The sequence below is a fragment of the Doryrhamphus excisus genome, chromosome 22 (genome assembly GCF_030265055.1).
Source record: "Doryrhamphus excisus isolate RoL2022-K1 chromosome 22, RoL_Dexc_1.0, whole genome shotgun sequence".
Taxonomy (NCBI): domain Eukaryota; kingdom Metazoa; phylum Chordata; class Actinopteri; order Syngnathiformes; family Syngnathidae; genus Doryrhamphus; species Doryrhamphus excisus.
The window spans coordinates 6,103,353-6,119,712 of NC_080487.1; the positions used below are offsets into that span (position 1 = coordinate 6,103,353).

The 16,360-nt window shown below is 39.1% G+C and overlaps 1 protein-coding gene across 4 annotated transcripts; it reads right to left on the reverse strand.

Annotated features, from left to right (window-relative positions):
- Positions 1-488: 488 nt before the first annotated feature.
- LOC131109694 (tropomyosin alpha-1 chain-like) lies at positions 489-16,107 on the reverse strand. Of its 4 annotated transcripts, none has more exons than XM_058061948.1 (9): positions 15,812-16,103; positions 11,202-11,327; positions 4,193-4,326; positions 3,192-3,309; positions 3,051-3,121; positions 2,872-2,947; positions 1,421-1,483; positions 1,273-1,342; positions 489-800 (listed from the first exon to the last, which is right to left on the reverse strand). In XM_058061948.1, the coding sequence occupies exons 1-9, from the start codon at positions 15,923-15,925 to the stop codon at positions 718-720; spliced, it is 855 nt and encodes a 284-aa protein (XP_057917931.1). In that variant the 5' UTR covers positions 15,926-16,103; the 3' UTR covers positions 489-717. The 4 variants fall into 4 exon arrangements, with proteins under 4 accessions (XP_057917931.1, XP_057917933.1, XP_057917932.1 ...); XM_058061949.1 differs by lacking the exon at positions 489-800 and adding an exon at positions 915-1,099 and having other exon boundaries at positions 15,812-16,107; XM_058061950.1 differs by lacking the exons at positions 11,202-11,327; positions 15,812-16,103 and adding an exon at positions 5,596-5,934.
- Between the last annotated feature and the right edge of the window lie 253 nt (positions 16,108-16,360).

Sequence of the window (16,360 nt, forward strand, 5' to 3'; positions counted from 1 at the left end):
TATTTTTTAATTTTTTTTATATATTTTTAATTTTTAATTACATATATACAATATATGTCATATATATATATTTAATTTTTAATTAAAATTATATATATATATATATGACTTTTTTTATTTTTAATTTTTTTGTATATATTTTTAATTTTTAATTAAAATTATTAGGCTCCATCCAATGAGGCATAAATGGCTACAGACCTCCAGGTAATTAGAATATATGAGATGTATTTTATTTTATTTTAAATTTCATATATATTTTATATATATATGAGATTTTTTAAATTTTATTTGTAATTTTTTGTATATATTTTTAATTAAAAATAAAAATATAATAATAAATATATATACACACACACGCACATATATACATCCATATATATACACAGTATGTACTGCCGATATAGTATATATATACACAACCAAATTAAAGGTTTATTACATCTCTAAATACAATTGAAAAGACCAGATAATAACACCAGCAGCATGACTGTCATTGTTGTCTAGTTTTATTTGTGTTTGTCTCATGTCTACAACAAAATTTCCAGCACCAAAATTGAATATGATATGGACCCAAAACCATTATTACAAAACAGGGGGGAGGGACAAAGAACCATAAATATATAAAAATGATTAAATGTGTTGTTGTTGGGCTAAAACAAGGCAAGAGACTGGAGGGATATATATTTTTTTTTTTACACACAACTTCTTTTTGTGTGTTTACAAGCTATTGAGCTCTTGCAGTGTTTGGTCCAGGACATGGTGCATTCCTAGGTTTTCCTCTTTTGCATGTGATAGATTATCTGCAATAAAAAAAAGAAAAAGAGAGGGCATCAGATATATGAAATGCAATCACAAAGTAATGGAAGTCTCACTAATTTATTGTAAAAGAAAGGGAGAGACCAGGAAAACAGCAAGACAGTAAAACAGAAGAATCTTTATTCAGCTTTGGGGGATGAGGGGGTGGGGGTGTCCCAGCAGAGAAGGTTGCAAAAGCAAAAGTGAAAAGAGAGCAGCTTTTACAAGGTGTTCATATCATTGAGGGCATGGTCCAGCTCCTCACTGATAGCCTTGTACTTCAGCTTCTGATTGTACAATTCGTCTGCAGGTCAGAGTGCAGGGCGGAGCAGATAGGAGAAACGGGATGATGAGGAAAAGGTAGAGAAATGCCGGAAGAGAAAGAAAAAGGAAAGAAAGACAGGTCAGATCAGGTCAGGGGAGAAAAGGCTGACAACAACCAGCATGTTCAGGAAAGACGGGAGGAGGCGTACGTACCTTCCAGGTCATCTATGGTCTTTTCCAGCTTGGCCACTGACCTTTCTGCAAATTCTGCACGGGTTTCCGCCTAGCAATAATAGTTTTCAAAATATGAGGACAAGGTGTGGCAAATAATTCTTTGTAGAAGACTGATGCATTCACTTACCTCTTTAAGTCTGTCATTCAGGACCTTGATTTCCTCCTCATACCTGTCTTCCTTCTCCGAGTACTACAGAGACAATAAAACACAGGTTTTTAAGCCAAAAATCATAATATTATGGAAATAAAATATAAATATGAGGGAAACGGTCAGAATTTTTTTGAGAAAAACAGCAAAAGAATATCAAAATTTGTTTGATTTGGGCTTTTTTGCCGAAAATCGATATTGTCCAACTCTGGATGTCCGATACCAATATCAGTCGACACCAATATATGCAACATAACATATCTCCTGTGGTGCAATGAACATTTCATTTAAATATATGGATTTTCACAGTCAGGAAAAAAGACCAATACCAATATTGCATTTTTATGCTGATATCGAGACGATAATTATCGGACACCCCCAATTACCTAATATTGGTATCTGATTTTTCACCCAATCATGAAAACAGCTATTTTAAAAATGCTGTATACAACACATACAGGAGATATGTCATGTTACACATACCGATAACTGCTGATATCGGTATGGGAAATTCTGAGTTGGACAATATCAGTTTTCAGCAAAAAAGGCAAAATCCAACATCCCTACACATTACACAAATTTTTGTCATTTTTATTTTGAGTGTGTTTCGAGCATGTAAGGTGGCGTCAATAATATTCAAACAGCTAAAATAATGCATAAGGCTAAAAATAACCAATTACCTAAAAATGTCATCCAATACTTCTCTACAAGAGAGGATATATGGGGTAATAACTATAAAAGCAATCTTCACTCAATGTAAATGTACTGCAAAAAAGGTCAGTAAGGATAATTCATAATGCCGCCTACAGAGAACATACTAACTCCTTATTTCTAAAATCAAATACTTCAACTTGCTGATATAGTTCATCTTCAAACAGCTAAAATAATGCATAAGGCTAAAAATAACCAATTAGCTAAAAATGTCATCCAATACTTCTCTACAAGAGAGGAGAAATATGATCTCAGGGAAGAAGTACATTTGAAACACTTCTATGCTAGGAAATTTGATTTAATTTAATTTAATTTAATTTAATTTAATTTAATTTAATTTAATTTAATTTAATTTAATTTAATTTAATTTAATTTAATTTAATTTAATTTAATTTAATTTAATTTAATAAAAACCTAAACTACGTATATTAGGAAAGCAGGAAGTGAACAAATGTAACAGTTACTGATTGTAAAAGTACCAGATGGAGGGGTAGGATTTAATAAGCTTTGCTTCTTCCTACTCCTTTTGGACATGTGGAACTGTGAACTGATTATGGGATGCACTCAATTGTAATCTGATGCATGTTCAAATGGAATTAAACCATTACCATTACCATAAGTGGTGGGAGGAGCAATCGCAAATGTAAACAAAAATAAATTCCTGTCTGTAGATTTGCACCAAAATGTAATGTAATTTTGCTACAGTCAGAAAAACCCGCCTTGTCAGACTGGGCCTCCAGAGACTTCAGGTTGTTGGTGACGTTCTTCAGCTCTTCTTCCAGGTCGCTACACTTCCTGTGGGGGAGAGACATAACTCACTGTGGTTAGCCTGGCACGTTAGCGCAGAAACGACACTTCAATGAATGAAGATTGTATCAAAGATGTTAAATTATCTCACAGTTCTGCCACCTCCGCCCTCTCCTCTGCTCTCTCCAAGTCGCTCTCCAGGATCACCATCTTACGGGCCACCTGGAAAGGACACAAAATATTAGCGTTCAGCTTCCTCCTTGGTAAGGTTTCACGGGAGTCGTCATCGGACCTCCTCGTATTTTCGGTCGGACTCCTCGGCGATGTGTTTGGCTTCTTTGAGTTGCAGCTCCTGAATCTCCATCTTCTCCTCGTCTTTCATGGCTCGGTTCTCCACCACTTTCATGCCTCTGAAGGAGCGCAAAGACAAACATTGAAGGAATTCACACAAGCACTTTCTTTGGAGGGCATTTATTTGCTTGTTTTGTAAGAAAATGATCTACAAAACATATTTCAAAAGGAGTGGCAAGGACTATAATAGAAATATAATGAAAAAAAATATATAAAAATAAATATAATTTAAAAAATAATAATTAAGCATTTCCTAAATTCTAGATAAAGGTGATTGTCTGGCAGCTAGCCTGATTGTTTTACTGTAATGGGTTATTACTGCTGTTAGAAAGCTCATGTATATTTGACCGTTAAATAGCTAACTAAATAGAACTGTATCAGTGGACCTAATAGTGATCCCTGGGGGATACCCTTTCTATGAAAATTCTCTGGATGGATACGCAGGCATATGGATATGCCTATACGGATAGGCATATATCTTTTCTGCATCAATAAACTATCAACCCACGAAGTCTAGCTTATCAAGCTAAATGCTAACAGGAAGTGAGCTTCTGCAAGCACTCGATCATGTTGATTTTTACGATTCTACGATGAAAACTCTCTGGATAGACAGACAGATGGATTAACACATAATTCATGATCGATACACTTCTAATCAAGTGAAATTTAGCTAAGAAAGGTAAATGCTAGATGCTAACAGGAAGTGAGCTTCTGCAAGGACTTGATCATATTGGTCCCCGAGGGTCACCTTTTTTTTTTTCCTGCGATGCAAACTCTCCAGATAAACACATAAGTCATGATCAAATCAAATTTAGCTAACAAAGGTAAATGCTAAAAAGAAGATGCTAACAGGAAGTGAGCTTTGTGACAATACGGGACTACGTTCACCCAAGCATTGATTTAATTTTTTTTTTTTTTTTTTTTTAAGGATCCTTCCGTCACCTTTCGCTTTCGTCGGCCATCTTCTCAGCCTCCTCCAGCTTCTGCAGGGCCGTGGCCAGCCTCTCCTGGGCCCGATCCAGCTCCTCCTCCACCAGCTGGATCCTGCGGTTCAAGGACGCCACATCGCCCTCCGCCTGCAGGGAGGGGCACACAGGCAGGGAGAGGGTCAGAGTTGGAGCAGGGAAGCGTGTCTGGAGAGGAAGGAGGTTTGCCAAGCGGACGGTTGTGCAGTTTTAGCACGTCAGCCCAGAATTCCCGCAGCTTGACCTACTGCCTCGCTCGGCCTGGCTGCGCCCAGATGGCCTACAAACACGGCGAGGCGCAGCCGCTGACACGTTCAAGCCGGTGACGTAACCTGAACAGGCACAGCTGGCCTCACTATAGTGTCTTCCTGCGAGCAGCCCACCCTCGCCCCCCTCCCTCCCCCCTGGATGTGGGGATGGATGCATTGTTGGTGCCTGTTTCCTGTGGCGCTGATAACACGGCCTGATGGCTACTTCCTGTAGGCTGGGGGGGATCATCTGGATCTCTTTTTGGTGTGGAAACATGGACAATGAAATGACCGAATGATATTTGGGAGTCATTGATTCATTCATTGAACGCATTACCACCATAACAAGAGGATTCTATGCACTGGAAACTCAAATGTAGTACTTAGAAAAATATTAATAACATACATATATATTATTACATATAATTTCATATAGTATATATAAATTCTAAAAAATATATATATATATATTTAAATATTTTAAATATATTTTATACTATTTTTTTAAAAGGAAGTTAATATTAAAATATTTAATAATGAATATTTCAATTCAACAATTGTTGTTAAAAATATATATATATAACATCAAAATATATTAAAATTTGTGATTTTAACTTAATGTTATCAATTTTAATAGATTTTTTATTCCCAAAATTAAATTATATATTTTCTAAAATGTAAAAATACAATCAGAATAAGAGTTTAAAATAATATTTCATAAAATTGTCAGCCAATATCAATAAATATTTCATCTATGTATTTTTGTATCGATGTCAAATCAATAATAAACTCCCGAGAGGGACCACGCTTGGGATTTTCTTCTTGGAAAAACTTTGTTGAAGTATGGTGAAAGTGGATTGGTGTGAGTTTTAAGTTACATAAGACACCCAAAGGGAGTCAGTGAACGTCCCATTGTTGGGTCTCATCATTTTGAAAGAGTTTTACAGCACAAAAAAAGTCAAAATAACTTCATGAATTCATTGAGAGAATTCTTCCTCTGCTAAAAGTTCGATTGGGGAAGGGGGGGGGGTAAAAAAGAGGAATAATGCGTCATGGCGGAGTGTTGCCTTCAGGCCAACAGCGCAAAGAAAGACAAATAAGAATGAAATGGATGGAAGGATTTCAATCTCACTTTTTCTCGCAGCTCCCTCTCAGTATCCAGCTCCCTTTGGACGGCCATGGCGCGCTCATCCGCCTCATCAACTTGCTGCTGGAGGGCTTGGATTTTCTTCTTCACCGCTTCCATTATTACAAGAAGAATAACCGTTTGTGTACGAGAAACCCCAAAAAACAAAAACAGCTGCTTGTGTGTTCTATTCTGTGTCCAAAGTGGCGTCGATTAGCGTCTAACTTTTGTTAGAAAACTTCAGTTTTTTTCTCTTCCTCCTCCTTTTTCTTCTTCTTCTAGGGCAGGCAGGAAATAAGGGACGTGCAGTGGGGAGATGTTGCAATGAGAGGGGAGGTGCCGTGAGAGCTTTCAGGAAATTTATGGAGAATTCCTCCAATCCTGGGAAGAGCTAGGGTTCTGGTGACGTCACGCGCGCGAGAGGGAAGTGCTTTTGTGTCCGCGGCGAGCATGCGCACAAGCAAGGTGAGCAAAGTCCGTCCCCCCTGGGCGTGTGCTAGTGTGTGTGTCATTTGGAGAGTGTGTACTTATAAGGCAAACGTCAAGTGCTGGCCTCAGGCTGCATTTTTGTGCTCTGATTAAATCACGTCCGCCATGATGCATCATTGATAAAGATGGATTGTTTTGTACATTTAGTTATAATACATCATTCATTTAACAACATTATGAAAAAAGTCAACATTTCACATTAGTGAAGTTGTAATTTGACATTATAAGGACAAAATAACATCTTTTAAAGGGGACCTATGATGCGTTTTCCTTTTTTCTGACCTATAAATGTAGTTAGAATGTTGTATTCTGGTGTTAAATGATGCCAAAAATTCAAATAATGAGGTTTGCGCATTTGGAAGTGAGCCTTAAAAAGAAGTGGGTCACTGTGACATCACAGTGAGCCGACTTCCTTATATGGGCCTGGGCACGAGCCTTCCAAGCTGAGTGTGACCAATCACAGCAGAGTGGGCGTGCCCCGAAGCGGGCCATGGATGGAATAAATTCAAACAGCGTTTTGGAAATCCAATTAAAATGCAGCTGGAATAGGTACAGATGCTGGAAGATCTAGAAAGCTTTCTGTGCTGGTCATTGTGTGTAGGGGGTCAAACCTCGGCTCTGACCTAACAAAAAGTAGAAAATTTTAATTTAACAAAAGAAAATCTTTATTGTGAGGAGAAATTTTATAGTATGTTGAATTATTAGCGCAAAAATTTATTTCACAGAAATTGTTTAGTTATGAGCAAAAATGTAAAAGATACAAAATCTGAATTAAAAAAAAATAAGAGAAAAGCTATCTGTGCTGGTCATTGTGTATAGGGGGTCAAACCTCGGCTCTTTCCTAACAAAAAGTAGAAACATTTAATTTAACAAAAGAAAATGTTTATTTTGAGGAGAAATTTTATAGTATGTTGAATTATTAGCGCAAAAATCTATTTCACAGAAATTGTTTAATTATGAGAAAAAATGTAAAAAATACAAAATCTGAATGAAGAAAAATCAAGAGAAACTAAGTATAAAGTAACAATATTATAAAAATAAAGCCATAATATCCTCTTGGTAAAAATAGTAACATAAAAAAGTGGTAGCTTCATGAAAGTGAAGTTGCATCATGGGGAAGAAATTCAATAAAAAGAATAAAAGTCAAATTATTACCAGTATAAAGTCATAATAATATGTATAGAGCGAAATAATATGAGCTATAAACCTTGCAATGTTGTGTGAAAAATGCTTACCTATTGAAAAGTCATATAATATCAATAATACGTGTGTGTAATTTGGCTGGTGTGTACTCAGTAAGGGAAATGTTAGGTGTTGGCTTCTGGCTGCATTTTTGTGCTCTGATTAAATGTCGTCCACGGGGGGGGGGGGGGGGGGGGTGCATTGTCTGCTATGATTTAGTGAATGATTCATTCCCTTTGAAAGGAGTCACATGATGTTACCGTGGCAGTAAGAAGGCTGAGGAATGCAAAAGTGAGAAATGGAAATGAACGTCTAGAAAATGTGGTGGCGTGGGTGCAGGTGGGGTCATGAGGGGGGAGGGGGTCATAGTCCGTGCCCAAGCGGGCTTGTTGAATCTCCACTGCTTGTGGAATGTAAATTGACAATGTGACGTGCCGGACGGTTCTAGCGATGGGCCATATGGGCAACATCTATTTCCTGATGTTAACGCCCTCTACAGGTGGGATACCGGTGCCCCCCTCAACCCGATCTAAAGATGAACCCAACATAAGTGGATGTAACCTCAGCCTTCAGGTTCATTATAAGGTGAAAACAAGCCACCAGGTGTACAATTCAGAAAGGAGAAAGGGGCCAAAGATAAGGTATGGCACTATAGCCCCACATTATGTACACCATATTATGGGATGTATACGCTCACATAAGGAAATATTACTTAATTGATTCAAGTTTGTTGAGGGGGTGTGTATAGATTTGTGCACTGCAAAAAATATTTTTCCCTTCAATATGTGTTTGCTTATTTTTTAAGTATGCTTTTGTGGCAATGTAACTATAATTATTTAAATATTTAAAATATTTAAATGTAAAAAAAATAATCTGAATATTACGGTAGTAATTTGTAAAAATTGTTATTATTATTATTATTTATTATTGTATTATGTTATTTTCATATCATTACTAGTTTAAAATGACAAATTACTACTACTACTACAAATAATATTATTATATAAATAAATTATATTAATATTTATTGTAATTCAATAATAATAATTATTATTATTATTAATAATATTATAATATACATACATGATATTCATACTTCTTTTATTTTAATAATGATAATTATTATCATTAAATTAAAAATAATTATTAATTATTTTAATAATTAGTTTTTAATTATTTTAAAATAAAACTGAAATGAAATGAAACTATTTTTTTATTAATTACAATAATAATAATAATTATTATTATTAAATAAAAAATAATTATTAATATAATTTATTTTACATAATTATATTATTAGTAGTAGTTTTAGTAATTTGTCATTTTAAACTAGTAATGTTATGAAAATAAAATGGCAATATATTGAGATAATAAAATTGTAGTTTCACATTTAAAACGTTTTATTTTAAAATGTTATAAAGTCCAAATATTACAGATAAAATAAGGATTATGAAAATTAAGTCATAATAGTAGGAGAATAAAATTGAAATTATGGAGGATTTGGATTGGATTAAAGTCATAACACAAGAAAAAAAAAGAAATACATTTGACAAGGCAAAAATGTAATATTGCACAAAAATGATGCAATATTTCAAGAATAAAGACCAAAAATATTGTGTGAAAAAGTTGTAAAAAGTCATAATTCTGGTAACATGACAAGAAATATGAATTCATTATTATTACTATGTAATATGACAAGAATAAAATTGGTCACGGTAATGTTATAACATGATGAACAATAAAGTGTTATGAGCATAAACATCCAATTGTGTTGTTTTTTTCCTGAGAGACGGGAAATACGAGATGAGATGTTCGTGGATGGTCTTTGTGGAATCATTTTAAGGGGAAACATGTGTCGGCTGACCTTTGACCCTGAGGGTCCTTCCTCCATGTATTGGAATTGGTACTGAAAGGTGTGCTACATGGACGATGTGTAAGCGGCGAGCTGTCTGAAATATACTGTACGTATAAACGGTACACAAGACTATTCCATGTTGTGTGGCGTGTGGCTGCTCCACAAAAGCTTTGGTTTTGATTGGACGGCCGCAGTCAGTCAGGGCTTCTCTGTTTGCTTTAGTCGCATTCCTGGCATTCCTGCTCAACTACAGGCTGGCCCACTTTTGTCTGTGCTTGAGAAAAAGCTCCAGGAACACCATCCCCGTCCAAACACTTGCGTTTTCCTTTCTTTTTTTAAATAAAGAAACTAAATGAATACATATGGACAAAATTCAAAGCCCAAAGTTATTTGTAGTTTCTGTCGCTGGGATTGGCGTCGTCACGAAGTATGTCGACTACCACGGAGAAGTGCAAAGGTACCGAAACAGTACCTTGACATTCCAGGGTCCCAGCTAACGATTGTTTTTAGATGTGAGCCATGTCTCAAATAATTTTTTTGCTTTGAACCGCCAGCTAAAATTTGGGTTACGGGCTGCTAGTTAGCAGCAGGCATAGCCGAGGACAGCTATTTGAGGTCTTGTGTCAATGTGAGCATGACCGAAGACCAGAATGGGTGTAAATAGCATTAGGAGCGCTAGCATAAATACATGATAGCTAACTTATTCATTTTGTATTGGGTCAAACATCAACAAATGAGGGCGACACGGTGTTCAAGTGGTTAGCGCACAGACCTCACAGCGAGGAGACCAGGATTCAATTCCACCCTCAGCCATACTCTGTGTGGAGTTTGCATGTTCTCCCTGTGCATGCGTGGGTTTTCTCCGGGTAGTCCGGTTTCCTCCCACATTCCAAAAACATGCTAGGTTAATTGGCCACTCCAAATTGTCCATAGGTATGAATGTGAGTGTGAATGGTTGTTTGTCTATATGTGCCCTGTGATTGGCTGACCACCAGTCCAGGGTGTACCCCGCCTCTCGCCTGAAGACAGCTGGGATAGGCTCCAGCATTCCCCGCACCCCTCCTGCTTCGAAAGTGTCTTTAGTCAAATGTGAAGTCATCTTTTATCCAATAAAAACTGCTTACTGTTTATTATTGTTCTTTATTTCAGTTCAGTATTCTATTTAATATATCGTCATATTTAATAAAGCTTATGTATTTCATTCTTTCTCTACCTAAGTCAAATTTCTTATAGTTAGATTCTAGAAGATGAATATTATTATGAATACTATGAATAATTCTTAGGATATTACTTAGAATGCTATTATTTATAGAAATGTCCGATTATTATTATTGGTACTGATAATTATTGGCATGATATCAGCATAAAAATGTGAAAATCGGTCAATATCGGTATCTGATTTTTTTTCCAGATCATGAAAACCAATATTTAAAGAATGCTGTATCCCACACGGGCTGGAGGTTAGCATGCAGACCTCACAGCTAGGTGACCAGGGTTCAATTCCACCCTTGGGTTTTCTCCGGGTACTCCGGTTTCCTCCCACATTCCAAAAACATGCTAGGTTAATTAGCCACTCCAAATTGTCCATAGGTATGAATGTGAGTGTGAATGGTTGTTTGTCTATATGTGCCCTGTGATTGGCTGGCCACTAGTCCAGGGTGTACCCCGCCTCTTGCCTGAAGACAGCTGGGATAGGCTCCAACACCCCCGCATATGTGTTCATTCCACCACAGGAAGTATGTCATGTTACACATATCGGTATCGGCTGATATCAGAATCGGAAGTTGAGAATTGGACAATATGGCCATATCGGTTTTCAGCAATAAAGTCAATATCGGACATCCCTAATTATTTGCACAAACGATGGCGATGTCGATGGTTTCATGTCAACGCTACTAAAAGTCAAGCAGCTCTGTTTCAAATCATGATTGTGTGTTTTAGTGAAACACCATCTGTGGCGTTGACGTGCAACTGTGGTTATTGATACTTTGTCAGGGACAAACCACAACTGTGCCCCCCCCACCCCCCACTCCCCCGATCCACTGTGGAAAATGCGCCTCAGATGGCATCTTTGCCGCCAACTCACATCAGCGGCCTTCTTCTCCGACAGCTCCAGTTTCTCCTGAGCGTCCTTCAGGGCCTCGGAGTATTTATCCAGCTCATCTTCTGTTCCCTTCAGCTTCTTCTGCAGAGCCAGCAGGTCGTCCTCCAGCTGAAAGATACAGCAGTTGCTTGTCACTCTGGAAATGATGCAACATTGTTACAGACCGCTTGCATCGGGGTGCCAGTGGTAGAGCAGTGACCGAGCATGTCCAGCAGGTGGTACTGCACCTACCCGACTGAAGCGACCCGTGGTCTTGTTGACTGTATTTAGCTATGTGCATACAATAGAAGTCCTCGGTAGCCCCTTTCACAATGCATATTGCCGCCATTTTTGTCCGTAAAAACAACAGCAATGTTTTCTACTTTCTTCACACACAGAACATATCAAACAGTAGATGCAGCATTTATCTGCTTGTGCCTTTTACAGTAGAACATAGCCCTTATATCAGTTTCACAACCCTGACTTAGTGTTGCAGTATACCATTTCACACAGGCAACATCCTGCCTCTGTTACCGCCGGAGCTGCTGTTATGCAAAGTCAGGGCTGTTGCTGTTCTGCATAAAAAGCACAGACACAGAATAAGGAGACCAAATTCACCTGGAAGTTTTACACCTTGTGTTGCAGTATACCCTTTCACACAGGCAATATCCTGCCTCTGTTACCGCTGTAGCTGCTGTTATGCAATGTCAGGGCTGTTGCTGTTCTGCATTAAAAGCACAGACACAGAATAAGGTGAGCAAATTCACCTGGAAGTTTTACACCTTGTCTCCTTTCACACAGAGATCAGAGGAAGTGACAGTAGATCCAGCATCTATCTGCTTCTGCCTTGAATACAAGAAAATAGCCCCGTCTCGCCTCTCTTGCAGCATGTAAAAGCTGGCACTTTTTCATTATTTTTTTCATGTCGTTATTCTGTATAAAAAGGCTCAAGCCTTATGAGGTCATATTGGAAGCCTCTTTTCACACAGAGACACTGCAAAATGTCGGCATCAGAATGAGTAATGAGGAAGCCTTTTACACAGAATCCAGGGAAACAAGATATTGCAACAACTGTGTGAACAAATTATTGTAATATTAATTGTGTAATTAGCGATTGCTGTTGTTTTCAACCCAACACGGTGGATAGCCTTCGCACAGGCGCTGTCCCTCCTCTGTTACTACGTCTGAAGGTAGGTTGACCTCATACACCTGGGCAGGAAGTTTAACACACCTGTTTTTTTTTTCTAGCTGGAAAGCTTTCTGTGCTGGTTATTGTGTTGAACTGCTCTATAGGAGTCCACCACTCAAGACAATAATAATAGGTCCCCTTTAAGTTAACTGGTGACTAAACTGCCCATAGGTATGAATGTATGCTTCCTGCAGTTGCTTGGCAACCAGTCCAAGGTTTACCCTGGTTCTCGCGTCAGTCAGCCTGGATAGGCTTCATTTATTTTATTTTTATAAAGTATATTTAAAATGGGGGTTGCACGGCGGTCGAGTGGTTAGCGCGCAGACCTCCCAGCTAGGAGACCAGCGTTCAATTCCACCCTCGGCCATCTCTGTGTGGAGTTTGCATGTTCTCCCCGTGCATGCGTGGGTTTTCTCCGGGTACTCCGGTTTCCTCCCACATTCCAAAAACATGCTAGATTAATTGGCCACTCCAAATTGTCCATAGGTATGAATGTGAGTGTGAATGGTTGTTTGTCTATATGTGCCCTGTGATTGGCTGGCCACCAGTCCAGGGTGTACCCCGCCTCACGCCCGAAGACAGCTGGGATAGGCTCCAGCACCCCCGCGACCCTCGTGAGGATAAGCGGTAGAAAATGAATGAATATTTAAAATCGGGGCTGCACGGCGGACGAGTGGTTAGCGCGCAGACCTCGTAACTAGGAGACCCGAGTTCAATCCCACATTCGAGCATCTCTGTGTGGAGTTTGCATGTTCTCCTCGTGCATGCGTGGGTTTTCTCCGGGTACTCCGGTTTCCTCCCACATTCCAAAAATTGGCGATTCCAAATTGTCCATAGGTATGAACGTGAGTGTGAATGGTTGTTTGATTGACTTTGATTTCCAAAAAAAAAAAAAGGAAAATTTACTCAGTAGTTGAGTTAAGTAGTTGAGGTTCAGTTTTATAATATAATTTATACTGAAAAATGATTATGATCAAAGTGCCAGGTTTACTGTTCCAATTCAGTGCACTGATATTTGCTAACCCTGGAATGATGCCCACAGGGGGCGGGGGGGTTCAACGTTTCAGGACTTTGGCAGGATGGATGGAGATAACTGTGGCTGAACTGCAGCTGTGCTCCTTGAGGTTCAGCACGGTTTGACAAGGATGTGGAGTCTTTTGTGTGTCTTCTGTGAGCCCCGGCCACATTTGGGAGTGCCAAAAATAGCAAAGAAAGCGCAAACAGACTCAAGCGCTCCGCTCCATCTTCTACTATTTCATGCTGACTCTTCCCAAAGTGGAAGACTTGTTTGAGGGGGCCAAATGTGGGTTCCCCAAGGGGATGGGGGCGGCAGTGGAGGGGGTTTCAAAATGATTTAAGGGGCGTACTCCCGGCTTTGTTTGGACTCTTCTTTCATTCCGGGCGCACTGCTGCGATGACATCGCCTCCCTCTGTGCACTAATTGTCTTTTTTTAGAACACTCAAGTATATGTTTACATCTCAGGACTCCACTTTGCTCTTATCAAGTGGCACTACAACACCAGAGAAATGTTTGCCCTTCAGATATCGAGATGGATGACCTGAGAACACCAAATTCACTTTAACTTGATGGTCCTGACAGGATGGAGTCGGGGAAAAGTAGTCTAGATGAACACCACTAGCTGGCCGGCTTATTTTATTTTTATTTTATTTTTTTTACATTATCCAACTTTATTTAGCTTTTGGAATCTAACCTTGACAATCTATTTTTTGTACTCTTTATTTGTTCTTTGTATTTTTTAACATTGTTTTAAATTTTTTTTAACATTTTTAAACATTTTTAAACATTTTTTACAATTTTCTTACATTTTTTAAACATTTTTAAACATTTTTTACATTTTTTTTCAATTTCTTTACTTTTTTTTTACCTTTTTTACCTTTTTTTACATTTTTAAAACATTTTTTTAAACATTTTTTTACATTTTTTTACAGTTTTTAAACATTTCTTTTACATTTTTTAAACATTTTTTTTACATTTAAAAAAAAATGTACATTATGGGCCTATCCATCCTATTATTCCTGCAGTGTATGTATGTTCCATCACTGCATATACAGTGTGCTATATGACTGCATATACGGTATGTTATATGACTGCATATACGGTATGTTATATGACTGCATATACGGTATGTTATATAACTGCATATACAGTATGCTATATGACTACATATACGGTATGTTATATGACTGCATATACAGTATGTTATATGCCATACTCCCACTGCGGCGTCTAAATGGCATTTGTGGGGCCCCCTATGGTTTGTGGTCAAAATGCTTTGTAAGTCATGCCAGCATAGGTATAACACAGATATCCTCATTAGACAAATTATATCACCAAATTATACATAATATATGAATTCCTAAGTCGCTCGATGACGGCCATGTTTTTCAACCAACCTTGCTCGAAATTTACACTCATGCATTAGTCGGTCCTGTAAAGATGCACACCAAATTTGGTGATGATTTGACTAAACTTAAGTTACACCAGTCCAGGGTGGACGTTGCCTCTCATCTAAAAGGCAGCTGGGATAGGCTCCAGCATACATACAGCAGCGACACTGGTGAGGATAAAGTGGCGTTCAAATTCCAGTGGGTGTTTTTTATTAACCCGCCAGAAAAATAATAACAGAAGAACACATTCGGGGTGCATGTTTTGACACATTTTCACCCGTTTTGTGTGCAATGCTTCTGGAGTAGAAGAAAAAGAACAGGAGCGCCACCAGGGCGGGTCACCACTGGGCACCACATCTGTCGGATCGTACTGACTTTTTTCCCAAAATTGTCCGAGGCTTGGCTTGAACCCGCCCCCGTCAGCTGTACCGTTACACCAGCAGGGGCTAACATGGTGGCAGCAACCGCCCATAAGCTACTCCTCCCTTTTTCCTGTCTCCCGCCTCAGCCTGCCACCTTGGCGCATTTGCCGAGAATGCGCCCCCCTGTACAATGTGAACCCCCTTCATGGATTGTGAGGTTTTAAAAAAACATTTCTGGCATTTGGTATGGTCAGCATCCTTGCTAATGTTCATCTTATTGAAAAGTGGTGGGCTGCAAGTGGACCCGAGCCTCAGGTTGGAAGATTTGACTTCAGCTGCTGTCTTCTCTTTTGTAGCTTCAAGACTCTCTTAACATCTCCAGACTTGACCTATCATCATGTATCACAATCCTTCTGTACCCCCCCGGTCGGCATCCTCACTAATGTTAATCATATTGAAAAGTGGTGGGCTGCAAGTGGACCCGAGCCTCAGGTTTGAAGGTTTGACCTCAGCTGCTGTCTTCTCTTTTGTAGCTTTAAGACCCTCTTAACATCTCCAGACTTGACCTATCATCATGTATCACAATCCTTCTGCACGGTACCTTGAAGCTGTATCGGTTAAAAAAAACGCCCTTATTGTACATCTCAACCCACCTGCTTGCATTTTTCCTCCGACGCCTTCTTGTCCGCCTCGGCCTGCTCCGCCCTATCGAGGGCGTTCTCCTTATCCAGCTTGAGCATCTGCATCTTCTTCTTGATGGCCTCCATGGTGGCTTGTCTGAGAGTTTCACGAGTTGCGAAGAAACGAACGGGTTGCAGATGTGGCAAAACGGAGAAGGAGAGGATGGACGAGGAGCTAAAGAGGAAGGAGGAGAGACAGGAGGAGGAGGAAGAGGAGGATGCAAAGTGAAGGTTCTACCGCAGCACCGTGTGATTTCAAGGGGGCTTTGGAGACAAACCTCAGTCCCCAGTAAACGACCCCAACAGTCACCCCTCCCCTACTTTAGAGCAACCCCCCCCCCCTCCGCCCCCTTCGCTCCCTAATATAAACTTCACCTCTCAAATACTCCTGGACGTGGTGGAGATGTTTGGGCAGGATGCAGAGCATCTCCTTATTTAGGAGTAGCACTGAATGCTCATTTACCCCCCCCCACCCCCTGAACCCTCTCCACCTTTTTTGTGTTGCATATCTCAGTGAGTGTG